Here is a 25,418-nt window from a genome sequence, read left to right as displayed (position 1 = left end):
ATGTTTAATAACTTTTGACCAATTGAAGTATGTTAAAAATATATTTGAGAGAGAAAGTATATTATAGATAGGAAAAAAACTCTAATCACAAAATTTTTGTAACATATTTTTAATATATGTTTTGTTATTAATTTGTTCTTTAAAATGTAAAAAATATCTTATAAATTAATTTAGAAAATGTTTTAATTTTAAAAAATTAACCGATAAATTTTTTAAAAAAAATATGTTACTAAGTTAAAGTTAATAGGTTATTACTTATTAATCTTTTAACTTTGAAACTAACATCTAAATTAATGATAATTAGATATCATTGAATTGATTTAGACCTCTATTTATATTGATTAAATTTATTCTATGAGGTTTAATTGTCATGTTAGAAAAAATATATAATGATAAAAATATTTATGACGAATATTGATAATTACAAATACAGTAAATATCAGGATCCAGATTCTCTCACGTAACTTGTTCAGTCACGTTGATTTTACATCTTTACTTAAATAAAAATACAAAATTTTATTTGACTAAATCATCTAATTTATGTCAAAACGAGCGAGAATTCTGATCTAAATATTAAATATTATTTTTAATAAATTAATGTAAAACTACAACGATGTTAAAAAGTCTATATATATATATAAAGAGTGAGAAAGAGAGTTTTATGAGTCAATTTCTTTATCTTTCAATGTCATGATAAATTTAACTAACAAGTTTTAAATCTACAATTTAATTTACTCAAGTTTTATTAAATTCTGAATATTATGACTTTTAATTCTAACCTGACTTAATTTAAACTTTAATTAACATGGTACAAGTTACTTCATTAACCTCCTACCCATTTTTCTTTCTTTTAATAATGATTTCAGTCATTATCGTAACTTGCTTACTTAATGTTAGTCGTATTTATTTTGACTTGATCTTTTATTTCAGTGAAAATTAACAAAATATAAGTTGAATTAAGCTAATAAATTTCTAATGCACAATTGAATTGATCCAACCTAATCTAAAAATATGTTACCCTTGTTCAAATGAGTCAAATTAATCTTATTGACAGTTTCAAAAGTTAAAAATATGAACTACACATGAGTAAATAAGCAGGGAAGGAAACAAATTTTTTTCTTAAAATTATAAGTTGTCGAATTTAGTCTTCAAAATTAGATTGTTTTTAATTACCATAGTTATAAGAAATTAATTATTTTAGCATTTACAATTATATACATTAATCAATTTAATTTGAAAGAGAAGTCATTAAAATTAATAAAATTTAATTATTTCAATTCTTAAAGTTACATGTTTCCTATAATTTACCCCAAAATCACCAAAAAAAAAATTAGTCTTTAAAATTATCAATATAACAAGTTTAGTATCACCGGGGTCTTTATTATGAAATGAAACAATTTTATGTTAATATAAAGTGATTTCATAATTTCTTTACAGATTTTACGTGAAAGCACAGAATAAAATATTTTTAATAATTTTAAGGATTAAATATTCTTTTTATAATTTCAGAAGCTAATTTAATGAGTTTTTTTATTTATTTTAATAACTGTTTATAGTTTCATGAACTATAAAATAAAGGATTGTTCAACAGTAAGCTGTATGAATTTTCCTTTTGAAGAAAAGAAACCTCCAAAAGGGAAGTCTCAATAGTTGGTAGTGTAGTGGCGCAGAAAAACTAGAACGCGATTCCATGGAGGTGTTAGTGATTAGTTGAAGTCATAAGCCATGACGATAGGCATCATTGTTCATTACCTTCTCTTTGGACTCAATATCTCACATTATTAGATGATTCAATTCCCATGCACACACCCACTTCAACATCTTCAAACCTTCCGCAACGTTCTCAAAACTTGCATAGCCCAAAGAGACCTCATCACAGGCAAAGCCCTTCATGCCCTTTACCTCAAGTCCCTCATTCCAGCCTCAACCTTCCTCTCCAACCACTTCACACTCCTTTACTCCAAATGTGGGTCCCTCCACAAGGCCCAAACCTCATTCCACCTCACCCAATACCCCAATGTCTTCTCCTACAACACCCTTATCAATGCATATGCCAAACACTCCCTTATCCACCTTGCCCAGCAACTGTTTGATAAAATTCCCCAGCCAGACTTGGTGTCTTATAACACCCTTATAGCTGCTTATGCTGATAGGGGTGAGTGTGGGCCCGCTTTGAGGCTCTTTGAGGAAGTTAGGGAGGCTGGTTTGGACCTTGATGGGTTCACGTTGTCGGGCATGATCACCGCGTGCAGTGGTGATGTTGGGTTGGTGAGGCAGCTGCATTGTTTTGTGGTGGTGTGTGGGTATGATTGTTATGTGTCTGTGAATAATGCGGTTCTTGCATGTTATAGTAGGAAGGGGTTTTTGGGTGAGGCAAGGAGGGTGTTTAAGGAGTTGGGGGAGGGTGGGGGCAGGGATGAGGTGTCATGGAATGCGATGATTGTGGCGTGTGGTCAGCACCGGGAAGGAATGGAGGCAGTGGGGTTGTTTAGGGAGATGGGTAGGATGGGGTTGAGGTTTGACATGTTTACTATGGCTAGTGTTTTGACCGCATTTACTAGTGTTAAGGATTTGATTGGGGGGATGCAGTTTCATGGGATGATGATTAAGAGTGGGTTCCATGGGAATTCTCATGTTGGGAGTGGTTTGATTGATTTGTATTCTAAGTGTGCTGGTGGCATGGTGGAATGTAGGAAGGTGTTTGAAGAGATTTCTGCACTGGATTTGGTTCTTTGGAACACAATGATCTCTGGATTTTCGCAGTATGAAGACTTGTCTGAAGAAGGTCTTTGGTGTTTTCGGGAGATGCAGCGTGATGGTTTTCGTCCGGATGATTGTAGCTTTGTGTGTGTGACTAGTGCTTGCTCTAATTTGTCATCCCCCTCTGCGGGTAAACAAGTCCATGCATTGGCAATCAAATCAGACATTCCTTATAATCTTGTTTCGGTGAATAATGCTCTTGTTGCAATGTATTCTAAATGTGGGAATGTTAATGATGCAAGAAGGGTGTTTGATACAATGCCGGAGCATAACACAGTATCATTGAATTCAATAATTGCAGGGTATGCACAGCATGGTGTTGAGGTTGAGTCACTCCGGCTCTTTGAACTGATGCTGCAAACGGGTATTGCTCCTAACAGCATAACCTTTATATCTGTTCTTACTGCATGTGCACACACTGGAAAAGTTGAAGAGGGTCAGAAATATTTCAACATGATGAAAGAAAATTTTGGTATAGAACCGCAAGCAGAACATTATTCATGCATGATAGATCTTCTGGGTCGGGCAGGGAAAATCAAGGAGGCTGAGAGGATTATTGAGACAATGCCATTTAATCCCTGTTCTATTGAATGGGCTGCTTTGCTTGGTGCGTGTAGGAAGCATGGAAATGTCGAGCTGGCTGTGAAAGCAGCCAATGAGTTCATCCGGCTGGAACCGTGCAATGCTGCTCCGTACGTAATGCTTTCAAATATGTATGCTAGTGCCGGCAGATGGGAAGAGGCTGCAGCAGTTAAAATGAAAATGCGGGAAAGAGGAGTGAAGAAGAAACCAGGTTGTAGTTGGATTGAGGTAGATAAGAAGATGCATGTCTTCGTAGCTGAAGACACTTCACATCCAATGATAAAAGAGATTTATAAGTACATGGGGGAGATGTTAAAGAAAATGAAGCAAGCAGGGTATGTTCCAGATGTAAGATGGGCATTGGTGAAAGATGAAGAGGTAGCAGCAGATGAGAAAGAAAGAAGGTTATTATATCACAGTGAGAAGCTAGCAGTTGCATTTGGCCTTATCTCCACCCAAGAAGGGGTGCCTATACTGGTTGTGAAGAACCTAAGAATTTGTGGCGATTGCCACAATGCCATCAAACTTATTTCAGCCATCACTGGCAGGGAAATCACGGTTAGAGATGCTCACAGGTTTCATTGCTTTAGGGATGGGAGCTGTTCTTGCAGGGATTATTGGTGATAACTGTTAATGTAATCAACGGTGCCACACCTAATAATCAACGGTGCTTCTTCGGAGGGAGCATGAATTATAATTTGAAAAATGTTTTATAGATACTCATGAAACTGTCTACACCCAGGGAGAGAAAGAGATAGAAAATTGATAGATGTGATAGGAAGACAGAGAGAGAGAAATGAGAGGTTTTGATGGGTGTTAACACTGTAGATGTTTATGAATCATAGTTGTTGCAATTTATACTGCCATATTGGTTGTATACCTAGCTAGCAGCTGAGGTTAATGTAATAATAGGTCAAATGACCAGTGAGTTTTCGAATATCAACAGAATTTTATCAATACGAAATTACCAATTGGCAATTTTATCCATACCAAATTACCAAATCGAGACCCGTTATATAATCCCAGAAAATGGAGATTATGAAACAAGACATACGGCCTCTTTAAATTGACATTCACATGCCCAGGAGTTTTTGTTTGGTCGTGACCCAGAATCGAAGTACGTTGAACAGAATGAAGGAATTCTTACTTCCAATAAAAACAGGCACGTAGATTATGAAACAATGTTTCTCTGGGTTATCCGATAGCTTTGTTTTGAAACAGCACTTAACCAAAAAAATGTAACGAGCTTCTCTTTTAACAGAAGAAATTGTATAATACAAAAAATTATATTTAATCATTTCTTTTTCTCCCTTGCATCTAATCCAAACCCCATCATTTGAATGAATTTGGGAACACACTCAAAAGTTCATCTTTACATCTAGTACATATGCAAAGTGGAGCAGGTAGATTACAAAGAATTTTTATAACAGTTACTCGCATACTGCTTTCTAGGCAGAAATAGAGATGGAATTAGACCATTGCCCAATGGGTATTTTAATGACAGCCTGGGTCATGAAACATACACACAGCATGAAAGAAAGAGACAGTAAGAAACATAAACCCAACATTGTCAACACACACACATGCATTCCTTTTATTGCAAATGCAATTTACTGTCTCAACATGAAAGGAGAGGAATCAAAAGTAAAAGGAAAGCCCCCACATAGAAATTTCAACAGTACTTTCCAGGGTAAAAAAATGAGAAATTTCATACTAAAGGAGAAGTGCCATGAAGCCTTTTCCAAGATCCAGAAAAAAAAAAAAAACACAGTAAATCCCTGCTCTACTCATACTTTACAAGGGCAGCAACCAAAGCTCTGTAAGTAAGTGAGAGGACAAATCTTTATGCTCAGTATGATTTCCCACAATGTATCAAGCTTCCAGCACCCAAGAAAAGACCAAAAATAGCAGCACTTCCAAGTGTAGTTTGTCCAATATGCCTAATTTTCAAAAGTCCAGGTACCTGCATCTCAATGAATTAATAAATTGAAATGCTGCTATGCATGAACTCTGAAAAGAAGTAGCTCATTTTCACATTTACAACAATGTGTATCAATATCCATACAAAAGATTTAAGATATATCCTGTTAGGTAAATTCCATTGGTAGTTAGTTGTGATATGTTGGTTAAATACATGTTAGTTAGTTAGCTTGAATTAGTTAGTAGTTGAGCAGGCTGGAATTGTAGAAAAAATAAGGCACAAGGTCTTAATAAATAAGAGGAAGATTGAGAGAGAAACGTATCTTTGTCATCTAGAAAAGGAATAGACTCTTACAGAGTGAGGAGAGAACAGGGTCTCCCAAATACCCTGAGTTGCAAGTTCATTTATTTTCTCCGTTACTTTCTCTGTTTTGATCCAGTTCTATCGGTATGTTTTGGTAACTTGAGTTAAACTTTTCTTCTCTTATTTTGGCTGAGGTGGAATCAGAATCCTCTAAACAAACTACAGGATGTGCAAGTGAGAACTGAGAAATCAAGGGATCAAGTTCTCACAAATTCATAAATCGTTATTAATATGCTCGTTTATAATAGCACATTAGGGAGAGCTGATTGAGTGCTTTTCGCTATATAAATAATAATAAGACCATATCCATCAGATTGGCAAAGTAATAAAAGAAATCAAAACCTATGGAAGGATTGCCAGAACAATCTAAGAGGGATAAGCCTATGAATGGCAGGTGGATATATTCCCTCGTATAATATCATTTTGTATCTTGTCTTTTCTCATGTCTCACTCGTTCACCTTAGCATTCTCATTTCTGCTACTCTGACTTTTTTTTCGTGTTGTTCCTTTAAGGCCCATCAATCACTACCATATAGGATAGCTGGTCGTCAATAAAAAACAAAAGACCCCCTCTGAATAAAGAATTGACAAGAAAAAGATTGTATATACTTGCCATACAAAATAGATGACAGACTTCAGTAATACCAACTTACTGCATTCCTTGTATGCTTCTAGTGCACAACATTGAACGTGTTAAAGAATTTATTTTCATGTTACGTCTCTAAAAGCAAAACTACATTGATCACAAATTAAAACAAATACATGAACAGGGAAGTAAACATGAATTTACAACACCTAACAGAATGAACTCCAACCACAGCCTCAACCAATAAAAATAGAAGAAAAAGCTCTGCTAGTTGCATTAATTAAGAAGTCTATCTTCAGTTCCAATTCAAAAAGGTTCAGCTAGGAAGTGGCACTACAAGTAGATTCTTGCACTGTCTCTAATCTCTATAAATAAACCCCTTCAAGATATACAAAAATACATGAGTCATGACAATCTTTTGCAGCCCTTATATTTTGTAGAACAAATATCATCTGTTTGTTACTCGTGTTATGTCTTACAATAAGCAGTTGTAGTTCCATGTAACCAAAGCTAAAAGAAAACCAAACAATTAGTTTTTCTTCTTAGCACTCTATATTTAATAGTGACAAAATTTTAAGACATTTTTCATATTACAAAAGGCAAGGGTCTGAAAAATCTACGAGGAGACATAACATCACTATGAAAGGCAAAACTGAAGCTCTAAATAATCTTATTATTGAAGTTCAGAACAAGATTACATGACATACCTTATACCTAATAGCTTCATATGTTCCATACACAGCACCTGGAAAGAAACCAACAGATTAGGTAATGATGTGCTAAAACTTTTAAATTGAAGTGAATTAGATCCAATGAAAAACCAGGAGGAATGTAATCTACAGATGAATTTAACTATAACATTTCAGCAATTAATAGTTAGTCAGTTTTACATAACCACCAGGCTGACAATTTCCACTACTTTTTGAAGCAAGATTCCAGAGAGTGCGGCTTCATAAAACTTCATAGATGAGGTTCAACCATTATACACTTATGATTGAGTGCCCACCTCAATTTACTAAAAAAATTGAGGAATCAAATGTAAAGGTGAATTTATGCACGACTGTAAACTGGGCATTAAGTACAAAGCAAGATGCAAATCATTGTGGGGGGGGGAAGCACTCAGTCCCCTTTCCTTTCTACAAAGCAAAATTTCAAGACTTTACTAAAAAAGATCCCAGACACATCATACAAACATTACATGTGCCTAGAATTGAGAGACATCCATAGAAATGTCCTCTTGTAACAACTTTATGAAAATAGAACACAAAATCAATGTCTTAAATTTGAATCCCCAAGGTCCAGGAACATAAAACATCCCAGATCAAATAATAGAACATTACAACTGGTAACAACAAATTCCAGAGGAGCGGAGAGTTGGATACCCAAGAGACAGAAAATGGAGCATAAATATTCAACATAAAATTTATTTATTTATTTGGTTAGAAAGGATGTCTAAGACCAAATTAGAGAGGGAATAAACAGGATAAAGCTTAAACAAATTGGCCCTGGTCAAATTTAAACCCAGTATCAACTACTCCCAAGGGATACAATTCATGCTAAAGCTCTTGGTTCAAAAGCGTAGTTCTATACTCAAGAATAATTAATTTATGGCAAATACTAACCAGTACACTTTCAGAAATCAAAAGAACAATTTTTTTATTCAAAAGGGTAACAATGCACTCTTTACATGATTTTCACACAATTAACATGATTTCGAATAAAAGCTTTCTATTTATTAAATTCTCAACTAGTAGCCTAAGGATATTAGTTAATGGACACAGCCATGCATTAAGGGTCTTTTAGGTTATGAAAAATCATTTTTTATTTTCAAAAACAATTATAAAAATGTTATCCTATTTTAACTTACTTGCTACTTTCAAAGATCCTATCTCCACATTACAAATCTTTGAAAACTGAATATTTGGGAAAATAACAAAATATTTTCTCGAACCAAACACCCTTGAATCCAGTTCAACACGACCATCATCAGAACCAACTAAACCGACATGCATAGAGGAATATAAGGTTCTCTAATCAAATCAGCGCAATTAATGTATCAAACTTCTCTTCAAAGCAAATAACAAAAGAAAGTGCCAAAAGCATCGAAATTAAAGGATAAAAAATATATAACTATAATTTTAAAAAAATAGATGTTGCGCCACAAACAGAAAATAGATATAAACTTAGGGACTGACCGACGGCGCCGCCGACAGCACCACCCATGGCGGCGCCGGCTGTGACACGTGCGAGGCAACCATCTCTTGCCATGGAAGTGTGTGACTTGTTGTTTGTCGTTCGGAGAAAACTCTGAAAATTGAAAACCAAACCCGTTTTCCTTCGTTTTATCCCTAGCAACCCTGCGGTTGAGGCTCAACTCTTAAGTGCCTCCTAATAAGTAAGGAATAACCCCAATCTATTTTTTTTTTCATGAGTATAAAATGTTACTAAATAATATTTTTATTAAAAATAATAGTATCTAATATCATTCATATATTAAATTTTACAAATTTACTACAGATAAACTTTTATTATGTATTTTTAAATATACATTAAAAATTGATTTATGATTAAATGGTTTTTTTTTTTTAAATAACTGCTTATTGCTCCTGACAGTTTTGAGGGGAAAATTTAAAATAAATAATTATTGTATGAAAAATAATTTCATCTAAACATATATTTAAATTATAGTTTACAAAATGAGTTTAATTAAAATATATAATAAAAATAAATTTTAAATTAATATTATTAAATTTATTTATTTTTATTAATAAGACAATTTTAAATTAGATAATCATGTAAACAATTTATATTATTAGTATCTTTAATTAAGTTATTATTATTAAACTATAAATAACAATTGATTTTATTTCTTTTAAATAATAAAAATCATTATTTCAAACCTTGAGATTATTTAGCAGCAATTATTTTTAAAAAATGTTAACCTAATCTTTAGGCCAAGGTTAAATAAATAAGAAATTTTTTATCGAATAAAATAGTGTTTATTGTATTAGCGATACAAAAAAATAACTAATATTTTATTTTTTAACAAAATTTATTATTATTAATTTTTTTAATTTCATCTTAAGAATCAAAAATAATAAAACTGTTATTTTAATTCTTAAAGTTATTAGATGATTATTTTTTCAAGAGTAATTGGTGTATAATTATTTTAGGAATTAAGATAATAATAAAATAAAATAATCAATCTCTATAAATAATTTGTAAATACTAATTATTGAACTAGAACATTTTTAGATGTTTTTTCAAATAGAAATATTTAGAATTTAGTTTTGATTTTTATTGTTCTAAGCGAATTTTTTTAGATTTAATATTTATTACCAATATAACATAAATTAAATTTTGAGTTTTCTAATATCAACCTCCACATATAAATTATAAATACTAATTTTTGAACGAGAACATTTTTAGGGATTAGTTCTAATCTTAATAATTTTAAATAATCATTTATAAATTAAACATTTGTTTTTTAATTAGTATTAAACTATATCTTATATTTTTTTCATAATTTTAAAATTTAAAATTTATCTCTTTATTTTATTTAATATAATATACATTGTTTAAGAACTTTTATTTGTGTATAGAAATTGATATGGAGTTATATTAAGTGACAACATTTTTAATTTAGGTGTTATTTGGTTGGGGCGGGTACGTATGACGAACAAATAAAGCTCTGACCCAACTCGACAATGCACGAATTGGGTCCATCCCATTAACCGGATTTCATTATATTACCCTTAACAATGGTTTAAAACAGTCGGATCCGGGTTTTTACCCGACCCGACAGAGTAATATAACTCAAACTTAGGATCCAAGCGGCACAAGCTTCATCATCGTTGAGCCACTCATCTGCACACATGAATGCCTCAGATTTTCCAAAACGGGCCTTCAATGTCGTTTTGTAACAAAGAAGGAACGCATGGCTCTGAAGTTACTGCACACGACGAGTCGTTTAACATGCGCTTAAACCCAGTGTGTGAAATTATACATTTTCCATCATAGGATAAACTCAACTCATTGCAAAGAAGAATTCACGGGCAATATTATACGTTTTCGTCCACATTCAGGTTTTCAATTTCTCTCACTTGCGGTTTATTTTCCCAATTTCCTTTAATAATAATAGCTTTTGAGGGTTTCTTTGGGTATGTAATGTGACGTCGTTTGAGCTCTGTTTTGGTCCTTCTTGAAGACTGAAATTTGAATGAGAGTCCAAGTTATTTTTTTAATTTGGTATCTGGATAGCTGTGTGTGGACGAATTGGTTGTGAATGCTTGTAGTGAATTTGCTTAACTTCTTTCATGCTTTGGTAACTCTTTACTTTTGCTCTTTATTTACTCCCTTATTATAATTTGCAATAGAAAGTCCCTTCGGTCTCGAGGTAAAAAGGCTTGTGGGTAAAAATTCATACACACAAGTGGGTATAAAAGCTTTGATAACTCTTTACTTTTGCTCTTTAGTTGAAGTTCCTTGCATTATGTTATCCTAGCATGACCTTCACCCTTGAATGCACTAGTTCCTTCACTTTAGGGGCACTTGCTTTCATATATTTATACGTAAATATGAATTACATTACTGCATAATTTTGTTTTCAGTGGATATTGGAAGATCAAATTCTGTTACTATACCAGTATAGAGAATGAAACATGTGCATCATTCTTGCTGTCTCTTAGCTAAGAGACTAAGGCATTCTTGTTTTGGACTCGGGTCAAAATCTGGGATTAAATTCCTTGGTTTAATCTGCATATTTCCATAACTATTATATCTGGGGATTTGAAATGTCAATATAAAATGTAGATGCTTTGGAAGTTTGGTGAAAGTCTTGAATCTTGCTTCTGATATCATATTTTATCCATTTACTACCCTTTTTAATAATTTTGCAGGAAGCTCTTTCACAGAAGAAGTAATGTCTAGGAGGCAAGTACATTCCACAAGACATGGTAAAGCTTCCCCATTTAAGGAGTCTTACGTCCATATTCAAGATGTTCCTCCCTGTTATCCATAATTGCAGTGATCAAGACATCTCCTTTGACTGAGGAAGGTCAGCATCAAACTTACTATTCCTAGGGATTCAGGAATATGCAACAAAATAAAGTTTTGCACTGAAATTGAGCAAGTGAAAAAAGGCAGAAACCAGAAAAGAACATGCGGAGATTATCGGCAAAAACGTTGCTTTTCTATAAATGTGATATTTTACCTCTTCCCTTGAGAAAACCATTGGCCATTGGGCATGAAAATATCATTTATCAGCTGTTCTCTACTGGTTCTGAGGTAAGTTCTTCTCAAATCTCTATGCAGTCACCACCAAACCATAAATCCACAAGATTCAGTAGTAACAGCATCAACAATGGCTTAACAACTCAGTTTGACCTCATTCGCCTAGATGCCAGTCCAGTAAACCATATAAATGACCAAAGCCATGATGAGTTTGCTTCTGATGTGGAAAAGGTCTATAGAATATTGAGAAAATACCACTCAAGGGTTCCCAAATTGGAGCTTGCTCTGAAAGAATCTGGAGTTGTTGTGAGGTCTGGATTAACTGAGCGTGTATTGAATCGATGTGGTGACGCTGGGAATTTGGCATATAGATTCTTTGCATGGGCTTCTAAGCAATCCAGTTATCAACACAGTCAGGAAGTGTACAAAGCTATGATTAAAGTTTTGAGTAAAATGCGGCAATTTGGTGCTGTTTGGGCGCTGATTGAAGAAATGAGGCAAGAGAACCCTCAGTTGATGTCACCACAAGTGTTTGTTATTTTGATGAGGAGGTTTGCTTCTGCAAGGATGGTTCAGAAGGCTATTGAAGTATTGGATGAAATGCCCAAGTATGGGTGTGAGCCAGATGAATATGTTTTTGGATGTTTGTTGGATGCATTGTGCAAGAATGGAAGCATTAAGGAAGCAGCTTCTCTTTTTGAGGACATGCGATATCGATTTCCACCAACTGTCAAACATTTTACTTCCTTGTTGTATGGTTGGTGTAGGGAAGGGAAGCTTGTGGAAGCTAAACATGTGTTGGTGCAGATGAAGGATGCAGACATTGAACCAGATATTGTGGTTTATAACAATTTACTTAGTGGGTATGCTCAAGCTGGGAAAATGGGGGATGCTTATGATCTTTTGAAAGAGATGAGAAGGAAAGGTTGTGAACCAAATGCAACTTCTTACACGATTTTGATCCAGTCACTCTGTAAACATGAACGATTGGAGGAGGCAATGCGATTATTTTTTGAGATGCAGAGAAATGGTTGTCATGTGGATGATGTAACCTATTCCACATTGATTAGTGGATTTTGCAAGTGGGGAAAAATCAAAAGGGGTTATGAGCTTTTGGATCAGATGATACAGCAAGGCCATTCCCCAAATCAGCTTATTTATCAGCATATTATGGTGGCCCATGAAAAGAAGGAAGAGCTGGAAGAGTGTATGGAACTGATGAATGAGATGCAGAAGATTGGTTGCATTCCTGATCTTCACGTCTATAATACAGTCATTAGGTTGGCTTGCAAGTTGGGAGAGGTCAAGGAAGGTGTTCAGCTTTGGAGTAAAATGGAAGCAAGTGGGCTTAGTCCTGGTGTTGACACCTTTGTCATCATGATTAATGGGTTTCTTGAGCAAGGCTTCCTAGTTGAAGCTTGTGAGTATTTCAAAGACATGGTTGGGAGAGGGCTTTTTACTGCTCCTCAATATGGTACCTTGAAGGAGTTGATGAATTCTCTTCTAAGAGCTGAGAAGCTTGAAATGGCTAAAGATACTTGGAATTGTATCACTTCTTCTAAAGGATGTCAGCTGAATGTCAGTGCATGGACAATCTGGATTCATGCACTCTTTTCAAAAGGACATGTGAAGGAAGCTTGTTCATTCTGCATCGACATGATGGATATGGATTTAATGCCACAGCCAGATACTTTTGCAAAGCTTATGCGAGGTCTGAGGAAATTATATAACAGACAATTTGCAGCAGAGATCACAGAGAAGGTAAGGAAAATGGCAGCTGATAGGCAGATCACTTTCAAGATGTATAAAAGGAGAGGAGAGAGGGACTTGAAAGAAAAGGCAAAGGAGAAAAAGGATGGGAGGAAGAGGCGGGCTAGACAACGGCAATGGGGTGGAGGCCGTCAGAAGTTGTAATGTGCATCAGTGAAGCTTGACGTAAAATCTGTACGAATCCTGGAGGAGTGATCTAAGGCAAGAATTTGGTCAAGCCATTCAATTGAATGGAAATCAAATGACGCTATTTGTTTTTATTTGACTAAAGGAGACTTAATTAGATGATGTTAGAGAAGCTGCATTTTTTTTTCTGAGGTATCAGAACATAATTGGTCAAAATAATTGTAGTTTCTAATCATTTTCGGATAGTAGTCTTAAAAATTGTTTTTTCCATTTCAGATTGAAGGCCCACTTTGAAACTACTCTAAGGGAGTTGGGTAATGTAATTAGTTTATTGTTTTATTAGCACTTTTTTGGCATTTTCTATGTATCAAGAAGTGAAGTCTTCAGGTCTGAGATTGTGTTTTCAGTTTTGTACAGATCTACTGAAGCATGCCAAAGTTTTGAGCAAAAATGCTCCTCCTCTGCAGCTATGTGATGTGTCTATTGGACCCAAATAAGCTAGGGAAATAGTCAAGTTTGCCAGGGATCCAACACATAGTCCAGCTTGTTATCTGTTGTGGTACAACTGCAGCTTTTCACCATAGGTTTTATTTACCTCCTAATCTTAATTTATGTCAGGGAAAGAGAGAGCAAGAGGAGAGTGAAGAAAACAATGGAAAAAATGAAATTTACTGTTGTACTAAGTCTTGTTTAAGGTATGGACAGAAAGGAATAAATGTGGTAATTATTTGTATATATCTTTGATAAATATTTTGTCCAGAGTTCTTCTTGATACATTCATATTAAAAAATTAATCAATTTGCTGTCTGATAAAGTTGTTTTGTATGCCCACTCATTCGTCCGAGCATGTTCATCCTCACTCGATTTTTGCTCATGTTGATTCTTGAAAGATAGGGAGTCATTCAATTTAGTCTTGAAAAAAAAGAAATATTAAAATTAGTTTTTGAATATGTAATGTCATATTTTTTAATCTCTAAAAGATAGTCTTCAATTTAATCCTTGAATATTAAAATTAATCATTCAAAGTGTGGTGTATCATTCATTTTAGTTCCTAAAAGATAACAAGTCCTTCAATTTAGTTCTTAAAAAAATATTAAAATTAGTTCATGGAAATATGATATTTTATTCATTTAGTGCTTATTTAAAATTTGTTAGTTAACTCTCCCAAAGAAATGAAAATGGGACACGTTAAATACAATTTAATTAAACAAAATTATTCATTAACTTGTTACATTGTGTTTATGGAGTCATGTTTCCATTTCTATGGAGATTAACTGACATTCTATTATGTAAATACATAATTTAGTTAGTTATATAGTTAATTATGTAATTCTAATGATAGACAATTCTTTTTATCATAATCATAATTTCCTTAATATTTTCATCTAATTGTAGTTAATTCAAGAAATAAATTACTTTTAAAAATTTTTGTTAACCCTCTTCATAGTTTTTAATATAACATACTTTTCTAAAATCTTGTCAGTTTTTATTTTAAATGTAAATTTTTTATTTTTGTATTATTAGTATCATATTTTATTAAAAAATATTTTTTTAGTAAAAATGATTATATAATTTGATCTCTATAATTAGCAAGAATAGAAGTTGAATATGTAGGTATATGCTACTTAACGTGCTACAGAATATGATCTTTGACATAGTGTGAATATAGAATTGTGATTAATCTAAAAAATATAAATTAAATAATAAACTTTTTTTTGGATGGTTTTAGATCATTTTTATTGACTAGCATTTTTTTTTATTAAAGTGATAAGTACATAAAATGTTTTAATAAATCATAATATAATATAGATTGTATTAATTTTTAAGAATTTAACCTCTTATTTTATATTTCTTATATGACCTGCTTTTGTTTTTAAAATATTTTTTTTTATATTTTCAAATGATACTCTTAAACTTAAAAAAAATATATAATGTAATTAAAATAATACATAGCGTCTTACGTTGCATTTAATCATATCATGTTTCTATCTTTGTAATTAAAAATTTTTAGATAAATGACTAAAATAAATAATAGATCATATAATAAAATTAAATGAGAGATTTATAACTTTTGTCTATATTTAATTTATTTAAAAATATAAGAATAAATGAGATAAAAATTTTCAACTTCAATAAATTAAATGCAATTTCAATAAATTTTTCAAAAGTTAAATTTTTTCTTAAGTTAGAAGCTCTTTCTATTTTATTACTAGCAAACAATTTTACTAGTTTATTTTTAAAAAATAAATTATAAGCTCCTAAATAAACTATAAACTTATGTTACCAATCATAATTTAAATTTAAAGACTCTTTTTATTTTTAAAGAATTGTAATAAATGAAATACCACACCTTCATATATTAATTTCAATATTTTTTTTCTTTTGTAAATTAAGTTAAACGATGGACTAAATTGAAATTTTTTTATATCGTTTTGTTTTTTAAGCAAGTAGTATTTTTGGCCTTATTTATAAAAAAAAATGGTCAAAAATTTCTTATCCTAATTATAAGAAATAAAGTTTTATTTTCAAATTATTAAATTCTTTTTATATCTTTAATTTATTATAAAATTATATTAATTAAGCACTCACTTATTTTTTATGCAAGTCATACTCAATTATTTTCTATGTAAATTAATAATTTAGTTATTGAATGTGATAAATATTTTTAGAATAATATTAATATTTATTGTATGTAATTGTTTTTACCAGTATTAATGAATGTTGCTTGTTATGAAAGCATGGGTTCCAATGGGCAAGATCTGAAAGCTGACCTTGATGACTACTGTGACTGAACTCACTCAAACTTACTGTATAAAAAAATTGCTTGAATTATGAAACCACAGTTTAATTGAATTACGATGCGCGTGCGTCTCTTCCACAATGCTTGCTATTGCTTCACAATCACTAGTCACGTGTCAGTGGACATTCAAATTCAGTTATAAAAAACTTCACACACCTCTTTTCTTCCATAACCACCACCTCAGAACAACAGTCACTTTCCGTCGCAATGCAACACAAACGGATCTACCTCTCAGTTCCGCCCTCGCTCACACCCTTGCCAAGGTGCGTTTCATTTTCCTTTTCGGTTCGTTTCGTAAAATTGGACTCGTGCAGCGGCTTGGATTCACGTTTAAAAGACCGCCAATTGTTTATTTTAATGCTTGTAGCTGTAACTTCACTAGATTCTGTTTGAATGACTATGAATTTGTTGTTACTGGCCTAAAATTTACAATTTTTTTAACGTGTATCTTTTTTTCTTTTTTTGGTAAACAACGAAAAGAAACAAAGAAACATTTTTAACGTGTATCTAAGTCTTTGAAATTTTAAGTATTGAATAATGTAGTCTTAAAATTATAAAATATAATTGTAGTTTGTTATTTTATATTTATGGGTTTGAAATAATTATGATTTGATAATATTACTTCGTAATTTTATGATGTAATTTGGTATATTATTTGCTGTGTGATTAGGTGTGATTTTTTTTAGTAAACTATCGTTTCAGTACCAATTTTTTTTGGAATTTGTCAAAATAGTCCTAAATTATACAAAACGACATTCTAATCCCCAACATATTTAATCATAAATTATTTTAGTTAATTCATCAAAATAGTCTTTTAACTAAAGGCAAATGTCATTTTAGTCATCAACAATAATCGTTAATCAATTAGTGTCCATCATATACTGTCGTCAATCATTTTATATCTTGTATCTGTATGAAAACTTTTTCTCCTTTATTAAAATAACATATTAGCTTTACTAAGTATCTTTTGTTAGTGTACGATACTAGTTGTGCCAATATTAAACCGCAACAGTCTTAAAAACTTAGTAATTGGTTTCACTTGGACAGCGTGCGATACTTAGTTGTTGCCTTTCTCTTTTGACAGTTCTATAAGATTTAGTTTCAAAAATATGCAGCTCATATAATTGTGGGGTTTCACATCTCCAGACCAAGATTTAGTTATAAAGTTTTTTAAACTAGTTACAATTATTTTAAAATTGTTACACAGTTTAGGCACTATTTTGATAAATTTCAAAAATAATAAAGATTAAAATGATTAATGATTACATAAGTAATGGACTAAAATGACTTATTTGCTTAGTTTAAACACTATTTTGACAAATTTTAAAAGAGTAGAGACCAAAATGATAGTTTACTCGTAATTTTTTTTTGGTCTATTTGTTGTTACATATTTTAGCTTATGCTTTTTAAATGATAAAAAAATGAATGAATTGAAAAGGTACCTCAAATATTAGGAAGCAATCAGAAACAAAATATAAATTACATACAGGCTTGAACCGAAAGAATTTCTCTTTTAAAATCTAAAAGTTAAATACAATAATTTAAAAGTTTCTAAAATATCTTAAAAGTAGCATGACAATGCTCTAATTTTATGGTTAGTTTAATTGAAATGAGAATTTTCTTGTCTATGATTGAAACTACATTTATTTTATTTTTTGTTTTATGGATTTTAGCAATTGCTTACACAACTTCATACGGATGACAATAAGGTAAAGCTCTTTTTAAGTGGGGACTTTAAAATTTGAATACTTGTCATTGTTGGCAATGTTTGCTTGGAGTTGTTGTCCATGACAATAGCCAATCGCTACTGTGTATTTTGAAATTTTATTTAGAGGCCATGGCATAAAAGGGGAAGAAATAGTCTTAGAATTTGTATGAAATAAGCTTGAAAATTGCATGTTCTTCACTGGTCTTTAAGCTCATGGTCATATGTCAAATCCCATCTAGAAAAAATTATAATATTTAAATAAGTTAGAATGGAATAAATTGTAGGATAATCTTGATAAACCAAAATTGACCTTCCAAGCCGTTGATGTAATGTTTCCATTGCCTAAGCAATTGATAAAATAAAAAGAAAGCTCATGGAAACCAGTGTCCATTGGCAAAGATTCAGCAACCATTTTTCAATGGAGCACAAAAACCACAGAAATATGATAGACACCAGGGAATGAATATAAATGGGAAGGAGCTTAAAACACAGAAATCGAAAGAGAAGGCACCTTAAGAATAGACCTGAATCAACTTGTTGAGCATATTGCAGATAATGAAGCTATTGCAGAATGAAAACTCAGAACTGTTGGTTCCAAAAATTTGACAGTGAATATGAAAGAAAGATTAGTGCATCACTTGCAATGACTGGCGTCTTCATTTCTCTCACTTATTCTTTGAAAGTGTGAACCTCTTTCTACACTTTACTTGTCATAGCATTAAAAATAAGAAATAAATTTGATCAACGTCCATTCCTTCATGACTTGTGTGACATGCATCAAATTTTAAGAAATAAACTTTTGACAACAAAACTGAAATTCTCTGAATAAGAAGTCAAGGATCATAATAAAATGTTGATGACGCATCATAATAAATTTGAGGTGTAAAAAGTAGATCCTGATCTTCAGATTTAATATATTACAAATAGTTAGATCGGGAATATCTACTACAGTGTGATGACACAAAATAATGGTAAAGGTTGCTTTGTGGTGTTTAGTAATGGAGCTTGCCATGCTTGAAGCTTTGACAATAATAGGAATATCTTATTACTTTTCTTGGCCATTCTCTTCTCACCTGTAGCATGTTCTGTTTGTAACCTTGAAAACTGTGTACAAATATTGCATTCTCCTGTTTCTATAAAAGGTAGGCCCATAATATATTGTGAGAAAGGGATATCAATTTGGAATTTTTTGTATCCTTATGGAAGATAGCTCTGTATATCTTACGTCGGTGATGATTTTCATGTGTTATGTTAGGCTTGAATGGACCTCTTTTTTTGCTGTAGTCTGAGTTAGGATTTGTCATCATTTTATATTTTTGAATTCTCAAAGACGGTTTAATCAATTGTCAGCATCTCTCTTGCTTTGACTTTGGGAAAGTAGATTAATGCAAAAGGAAAAGGATTGTTTGGATTGGTTACCCTTCCATAAGCATGTATGTATTGAAATTTTTTGAAGGATGGAAGGCGTGTCCGTGTTATTGAGAGAGACTTGAGAGAGGTAGACAGAATTGTTGGTGAACTTCTCCAGCCAGGAGGATACCTAAAGCTAATTGAATTGGGGTTAGAAGGTATGTATCAAATAAGGATACTAGATTATTCAAGGACTAAGGTTGGATGTGGTCTCTTTTCTCATGATATATTTATATATACCCAAATACTTGATTGGTGAAATTAAGTTCCTCTCTGGAGACATTTTGCACCTTTCTTGTTTGCTCTTCTGTTATATATTCAGCTTATTGATATTCTTACATGCTGTTAAACCTGCCTAATTTTGTCTTAAACTCAAGAGTAAACAGACTGAAATTTGTATTAATTACTGGAAACAGTCTGGTTTTTAGGTCAGAATTTTACTACAAAATATAGACAACACAAAGTTGTAAAATAAAAAATGGAGTCCTGTCTATCCACATTCATCAAATAGAAAAACCAGAAAGGTTTTTCTTGATTACTGTTTTTACCTTCTCTCTCTGTTCTAACCTACCTCATAGCCGCCTCAAACCTTTTTGTCATCACCCTCATCATCTCATTCATCTCCTCTTGAATGGAAGCTTGCATTTCCTCCAACCAACGTTCGACACTCTCCAACTAATTCTCCATTCTAGTAGATACCATCAGACACTCCTAGAATCAGGAGCTTTGATACCAACTTGATAGGAACTGAATGCAAAATTGGATTAATAGACCAACTCAGGAATTAATCCTTGATTTACACACGAGACAGAACTGCTAACAGCAAGAAAAACAAAAGAAAACTACTGAGAAAGGGAGATCTCTCCACCCTATGACAAAAGCCACCCCTAAATTACTTGGAAATATTTCCTGCCTCTCCCCTCCCCCCTCCATCCCTCCTTTCATATTATCCCTTCGCTCGGCTGATTCCCACATTATCCGCACCATTCCTTTCATGCCGCGTATTTAGTTTGTTAGAATCCCTTATAACAGACTCCTTGCTTACATTCTCCATCTTACCTTTATGGTTATTTCTCCTTTTATTATATGTCTTCAATGGAGACCCAATTTTCTCAGGCCCAACAGATAATGTTTTCATGAACATAATTTCTTTCTCTTAATTTATTGTGTGTTCTTTGACTTATGCCACTGAAATTAGCATATGCTTAATGGTGGTGGAAGTTAACCTGGCTGCACGATACTATTCTCTTTCATAAGTTATTGTTTTAAAATGTGCTGCTCATATTCTTCTGCATCAGACTGCGTGGAGCAAATCGATGCCCAAAGGGTGCTAGGATATGTTCTTTTCAAGGATGGGAAAAAATCTATGCTGCCTTATCCTTTGGAAAAGTTTCATGCTGATGTGGCTGGTAGGAGCTTTCACAATGGACGGTTTATACAAAGGATCAGAGAAAAAGCTGCTGCTCTCCACAAGTAATCCTTGTTCTATTGTGATTGTTGATTTGGTTATTAAAATTATTTATTCGTCTATAAAATGAGCCAAAAGCTGGCTAGTTTTCCTTTGAAATTGCTGTTTGTGCAGTATTGTTTTTGTCTGATAAAATCATGTGCATTTTTTTAATGTTCAGTGTAAGAATGGAGCAAGGCACTGTAACATCTCTTCTTGAACAAGATAATAAAACTGTTATTGGGGTTCAGTACAAAACTAAAGATGGCCAAGAGCTTAAAGCATATGCTCCCTTCACAATTGTTTGTGATGGCTGCTTCTCAAATCTGCGTCACTCTCTCTGCCACCCCAAGGTTAAATTATATTCTAAATAATTTGAGTGACAATATTATTTTTCCCTTTTAATGACAATAGAAATGCTTATGATTAATTCAAGACAGTTTGTTGATATTCTGATATCTAGAGGATTTTGTCTGTTTTGCATGAGTTTGCTTGACTTCCCTGATATATTATTGAATACTTGCCAGGTAGATGTATGCTCTTGTTTCGTGGGTTTAGTCCTGGAGAATTGTCATCTCCCATTTGAAAATCATGGGCATGTGATTCTGGCTGATCCTTCCCCCATCTTACTTTATCGTATTAGCAGCACTGAGGTTCGTTGCTTAGTTGATATACCTGGTCAAAAACTTCCTCCTCTTGGTAATGGCAGAATGGCCAATTACCTGAAGACTGTGGTGGCTCCCCAGGTATCTGTTATGATGCTGCTTGACTTGTGGATAATAGTCAAGTTATGATTTACCATTACTTGCAGTCTACTAATATGCAAAATAATTTATTTCTTCAACCTCCTATGTATCTTAATTTTTCTTTTGTCCAGATTCTGCCTGAGCTTCATGATGCTTTCATATCTGCAATTAATAGAGGAAATATTAGAACCATGCCTAACGGTAGCATGCCAGCTGATCCCTATCCTACTCCTGGAGCTCTGTTAATGGGTGATGCTTTCAACATGCGTCATCCATTGACTGGTGGAGGAATGACAGTGGCACTGTCTGATATTGTTGTGTTGCGGGGTCTTCTTAAGCCCCTTCATGACTTGGATGATGCAACTTCACTTTGCAGATATCTAGAATCCTTTTACATCTTACGCAAGGTGAGTAGTATTCCCTTTTTGGCTTATTCAAGGGAAACTGGAATTTATGTCTCATCTTTTAAATCGGTTCATATAGAATGTTTAATGGATGCCTAACGATGTCTGTTTGGAAATATTTGTGGCATTGTACACGTCCAAGGAGACCGTTATGATAGTAAATATCATAAACCAATTATCCCAAAAGTTTAAGCTGTTAGTTGAAGACACATGAATGGTTTTATATTTCTTACATGCCCCCTCGCACTAGAGCCCCTTGGGTTACAGATCTTGTGCCAGAATTCAACTTTTGTCCTAGAGGAATGGGATGAAAAGGATTGAACTTCAAACTCCTTAGTTATAATGGTTTTGATATCATTTACGAACCAACTATTCCAAAAGCTTAAGCTGTTAGATGAAGAGTGGGGACCCATGAATGAATTTATATTAAATTTCTAAGTGTAAATATGACAGTAATTTTAGATTATTTAATCTTCACGGCATTTGGATTTCAACTCATGAACTTGACATGCTTTTTGCAGCCTATGGCATCCACCGTAAATATTTTGGCAGGTGCCCTATATAAGGTTTTTTCTGCTTCACCTGATGACGCCAGAAAGGAACTGCACCAAGCATGTTTTGACTACCTGAGCCTCGGAAATAATTTTTCAAGGGGACCCATTGCTTTACTCTCTGGTCTAAATCCTTGCCCTCTGAGTTTAGTATTCCATTTTTTCGCTGTTGCATTCTACGGAGTTGGTCGCTTGCTCTTACCATTTCCCTCATTTAAACGCATGTGGATTGGTGCTAGATTAATTTTGGTTAGTTCCTCTAACCCATATGGATTTTGTTGCCTTACTATTGGCTTGATGCCCCTGTTTTTCTTATTAAGTGAACATGCATTTCTACTTAATAGCAGTTCCCTTCTGTCTCGCTTACGTTCTTCTTTCTTCCTCTGTATCTCTTAAGTTTACCAACCCCTATTCATTAATTTTCATCCCAAAACAATTTCATAACAACGAAGGTAAATGTTTCTTGGGCAGTGTCCGTTGCCATTGTCGTAGTAACGTATATTTACGTAATTACAGTTCTGTTATTCTTACCGATGAATATCTTCCAGTGTGCATCAGGCATAATATTTCCCATCATCAAGGCTGAAGGAATAAGGCAAATGTTCTTCCCCGCAACCATTCCATCTTTTTATAGAGCTCCTTCAGATAGGTGATGCATTGACTCAGGGAACACTTCCAATGCTCCCTCTACTAAGCATTTTCAATTTGTTTATGTCTTCAAATTAAGGCAAGGTTCGATGGACGCAAAGGACATTTGTGATGCCCTATTGATGAGGGGTTTTAATAGTTAGTGGGAGGTAATTGATCAACCTCATTTGCCGTCAATGCACCAAAAGGGGAAAAAAAAAGTAGTCTTAAACCAGAATAATATACTTCTGTAATGTGTTTCGATGGTGTCTTTATTTTTCTTTCTCCGGTATATATCATAAATCATTGTACCAAAGGAAAAAGAAGTAAAATTTGACTACTAACCTATTTACAAGAAACAAAACACTAAATTACTAGTACTAAGAAAAGTAATTAATTTAATTATCTGTTTTACAATTATAAATTTTATTTTAAAGATACTTATGATATTAAATAATATAATTAATATAGTCATTATCTGTAAACATATATTTAATAATAAAAAAGATATAAAAAAATTTAAAAATTAATGTATCTTAAATATATTATATATTTTTTATAATTAAGATTAAAAAAATATTCAATTATATTTTCTATAAATAGGACTGAAGGAAGTAACTATAATGTATTTTAATTGTCTTTATTTTATTTTCATGGGTATGTATCTTGCAGCTCATTTTTTTATGATTTTTTAATTACAAAAATGAATTTTTGGTGAAATTACAAAAATATGGATTTTTTTTTTCAAAAATTGGCTATGGAGACTTTTGGTACTTTTCAAATATTTTATTATTTTAAAAATCATCATTAACGAATTTTGATTTTATTTTATTTTTTGAAAAATTGCCAGATTTTTTAGACTTTACCATTTTTTTTATCTTTAAATTTTTGTATCTACGTCAAAAATTGTGATTGGTAATTTTTAAACTTCATATTCCCATAATTTATTAAAAAATAATATTTGGTAACTTCTTAAATATGAAAAATTAAATTAGGAATAAAACATCATACAAAAATGGGTTAAGTAAGGATTACATATTATTGGATTGAGTTAGCTGTGGAAGGGAAAATTGCTCCTTATTATTACTACCTACAATATGTAAGCATTGAAAATACATAAAACAGTTTAAGTACACCTACACATAAATACCATTGAAAAACAATAATTCCGTTGCCGGGAATCGAACCCGGGTCTCCTGGGTGAAAGCCAGACATCCTAACCGCTGGACGACAACGGAAGTGTTGATTACTATACCTTCTAAATATTATAAAACTATATTAAACGTGCACGAATCTTGGTGAAATATGAACTTTCTTGACGCCAACAAGCAAGGAAAGGTACAGGTAAAATATAAAATATAGCTTTAAAAATCAGTGTTCACTGGAATCAACGTTTCCTCCACCGAAACTAAAACACGAAATTATTTGATCCACTAATTAATATTGAAAATAATCATTATCAGAACATTGTGCAAGAGTTTGAAATTTTAACATTTTAGCATTAATATTTCTAGTTCAGAATTTAGCGGCACGTCCACAGATTATTATTTTTCATCTTTGTATATTTTTGTACCCACAGGCAGAGAAAGACTATTCAAGACAATAACGGATCAGGTTCCTATTAGCGAAAGAGTTTTAAAATAGTATTATCTACTCAAATTATTCCAAGGGAAAATTTTTTACCATTTCAGCAAACAACATAATAAAATTTTTTAAATAACTTAGTAGGGGCCGCGCGAACGCAGGCCCACTCTGCCACAAATTATGACGTAGGCTCTGCCACTTGGGCAGACCTTAGGGCAGCACCCTTCCTAAGTGCAATGGAAGTCACTGCTCTAGGCCATGGGCCTTCATGATCACCCATAGACCCCGTCCAGGTAAGTATGTTGCTCATTGCCACACCCTTCTGTTTTATAGCACACTCTCCTCACTACTTCACCTGTACTCCTCCATGTGGGACTTTTTTGACGCTGCTACTATGACTTACAGAACATATGTGAGGCCAGTTAGAGTTAGCGCTGAAGCCAAAATTCTTAATTATTAGTTAGATTTGGTTATGCAAAAATGCATCAACGTGTCTACTCACCATTCATGTTTTCCTCTACTTCATACCTCCTCTAGGAAATTGTCAGTCCCTCCCAATTGACCCACACACTATCGTAGTGTGATATCATAAGCTCACGTTTCAATTATGTTTAATGGTTTAAAATTAATCATAATAAAATCAATTCTATCAAGATCTAAAACAAATAGATACTGAACTTTTGAAATCGAGAGAATTTGAATCAAACTGATGCCAAAGAAACACCATAGGACCTTCAACAATCATACGGAATGTTTAAGCATTTCCCTTTTTATTTCTTTAACATCTGAGGATTCTTCTGA

At 32.9% G+C, this 25,418-nt stretch overlaps 4 protein-coding genes and 2 non-coding genes across 12 annotated transcripts; 3 read left to right on the top strand and 3 right to left on the bottom strand.

Moving 5' to 3' along the window:
• The first annotated feature begins 1,605 nt into the window (after positions 1–1,605).
• Positions 1,606–4,321, top strand: LOC113857695 (pentatricopeptide repeat-containing protein At3g49710). The gene has a single exon (XM_027489830.1). It carries the CDS (start codon positions 1,786–1,788, stop codon positions 3,964–3,966), a length of 2,181 nt encoding a protein of 726 aa, XP_027345631.1. The 5' UTR covers positions 1,606–1,785; the 3' UTR covers positions 3,967–4,321.
• Positions 4,322–4,912: 591 nt separating this feature from the next.
• LOC113857081 (reactive oxygen species modulator 1) lies at positions 4,913–8,593 on the bottom strand. The gene is made up of 3 exons (XM_027488801.1): positions 8,408–8,593; positions 6,920–6,957; positions 4,913–5,305 (listed from the first exon to the last, which is right to left on the bottom strand). Exons 1-3 carry the CDS (start codon positions 8,478–8,480, stop codon positions 5,192–5,194), a joined length of 225 nt encoding a protein of 74 aa, XP_027344602.1. The 5' UTR covers positions 8,481–8,593; the 3' UTR covers positions 4,913–5,191.
• A 1,457-nt stretch (positions 8,594–10,050) lies between these two features.
• LOC113856691 (pentatricopeptide repeat-containing protein At3g49730-like) lies at positions 10,051–14,167 on the top strand. 7 transcript variants are annotated; one of them, XR_003502955.1, is made up of 4 exons: positions 10,053–10,297; positions 11,111–13,532; positions 13,617–13,659; positions 13,748–14,148. XR_003502955.1 is itself a non-coding variant. In XM_027488648.1 (2 exons), the coding sequence occupies exon 2, from the start codon at positions 11,373–11,375 to the stop codon at positions 13,356–13,358; it is 1,986 nt and encodes a 661-aa protein (XP_027344449.1). In that variant the 5' UTR covers positions 10,051–10,297; positions 11,111–11,372; the 3' UTR covers positions 13,359–14,167. The 7 variants fall into 7 exon arrangements, 1 of the variants encoding a protein (XP_027344449.1); XR_003502966.1 differs by having other exon boundaries at positions 10,226–10,297; positions 11,111–13,415; positions 13,758–14,111; XR_003502960.1 differs by having other exon boundaries at positions 10,247–10,297; positions 13,617–13,654; positions 13,758–14,148.
• A 2,053-nt stretch (positions 14,168–16,220) lies between these two features.
• LOC113857491 (squalene monooxygenase-like) lies at positions 16,221–23,059 on the top strand. Its single transcript, XM_027489452.1, has 8 exons — positions 16,221–16,403; positions 19,305–19,416; positions 20,557–20,731; positions 20,887–21,058; positions 21,233–21,451; positions 21,583–21,858; positions 22,377–22,655; positions 22,955–23,059. Exons 1-8 carry the CDS (start codon positions 16,221–16,223, stop codon positions 23,057–23,059), a joined length of 1,521 nt encoding a protein of 506 aa, XP_027345253.1.
• A 1,140-nt stretch (positions 23,060–24,199) lies between these two features.
• Positions 24,200–24,271, bottom strand: TRNAE-UUC. The gene has a single exon. It is a non-coding gene; the product is annotated as a tRNA-Glu (tRNA).
• A 486-nt stretch (positions 24,272–24,757) lies between these two features.
• Positions 24,758–24,918, bottom strand: LOC113861588. Its single transcript, XR_003504267.1, has one exon. It is a non-coding gene; the product is annotated as a U1 spliceosomal RNA (small nuclear RNA).
• Positions 24,919–25,418: the final 500 nt, after the last annotated feature.

The sequence above is a fragment of the Abrus precatorius genome, unplaced genomic scaffold (assembly GCF_003935025.1).
Source record: "Abrus precatorius isolate BTA unplaced genomic scaffold, Abrus_2018 Scaffold1, whole genome shotgun sequence".
NCBI lineage: Eukaryota > Viridiplantae > Streptophyta > Magnoliopsida > Fabales > Fabaceae > Abrus > Abrus precatorius.
The sequence above is the reverse complement of the archived record's forward strand: the minus strand, read 5'-3'. Positions and strand labels throughout refer to the sequence as shown.

What these genes read in the sequence shown, in the direction of transcription:
- LOC113857081 (XM_027488801.1), bottom strand. Translation starts at nt 8,480, where the DNA reads ATGGCAAGAGATGGTTGCCTCGCACGTGTCACAGCCGGCGCCGCCATG. An exon ending in TGCTGTCGGCGGCGCCGTCG is followed by an intron (nt 6,958 to 8,407) that starts GTCAGTCCCTAA and finishes GTTTCTTTCCAG; the next exon opens with GTGCTGTGTATGGAACATAT. An exon ending in ATGAAGCTATTAGGTATAAG is followed by an intron (nt 5,306 to 6,919) that starts GTATGTCATGTA and finishes ATTGAGATGCAG; the next exon opens with GTACCTGGACTTTTGAAAAT.
- LOC113856691 (XM_027488648.1), top strand. Translation starts at nt 11,373, where the DNA reads ATGCGGAGATTATCGGCAAAAACGTTGCTTTTCTATAAATGTGATATT.
- LOC113857491 (XM_027489452.1), top strand. Translation starts at nt 16,221, where the DNA reads ATGCTTGCTATTGCTTCACAATCACTAGTCACGTGTCAGTGGACATTC. An exon ending in AAAGCTGCTGCTCTCCACAA is followed by an intron (nt 20,732 to 20,886) that starts GTAATCCTTGTT and finishes TTTAATGTTCAG; the next exon opens with TGTAAGAATGGAGCAAGGCA. An exon ending in ACTCTCTCTGCCACCCCAAG is followed by an intron (nt 21,059 to 21,232) that starts GTTAAATTATAT and finishes AATACTTGCCAG; the next exon opens with GTAGATGTATGCTCTTGTTT.
- LOC113857695 (XM_027489830.1), top strand. Translation starts at nt 1,786, where the DNA reads ATGATTCAATTCCCATGCACACACCCACTTCAACATCTTCAAACCTTC.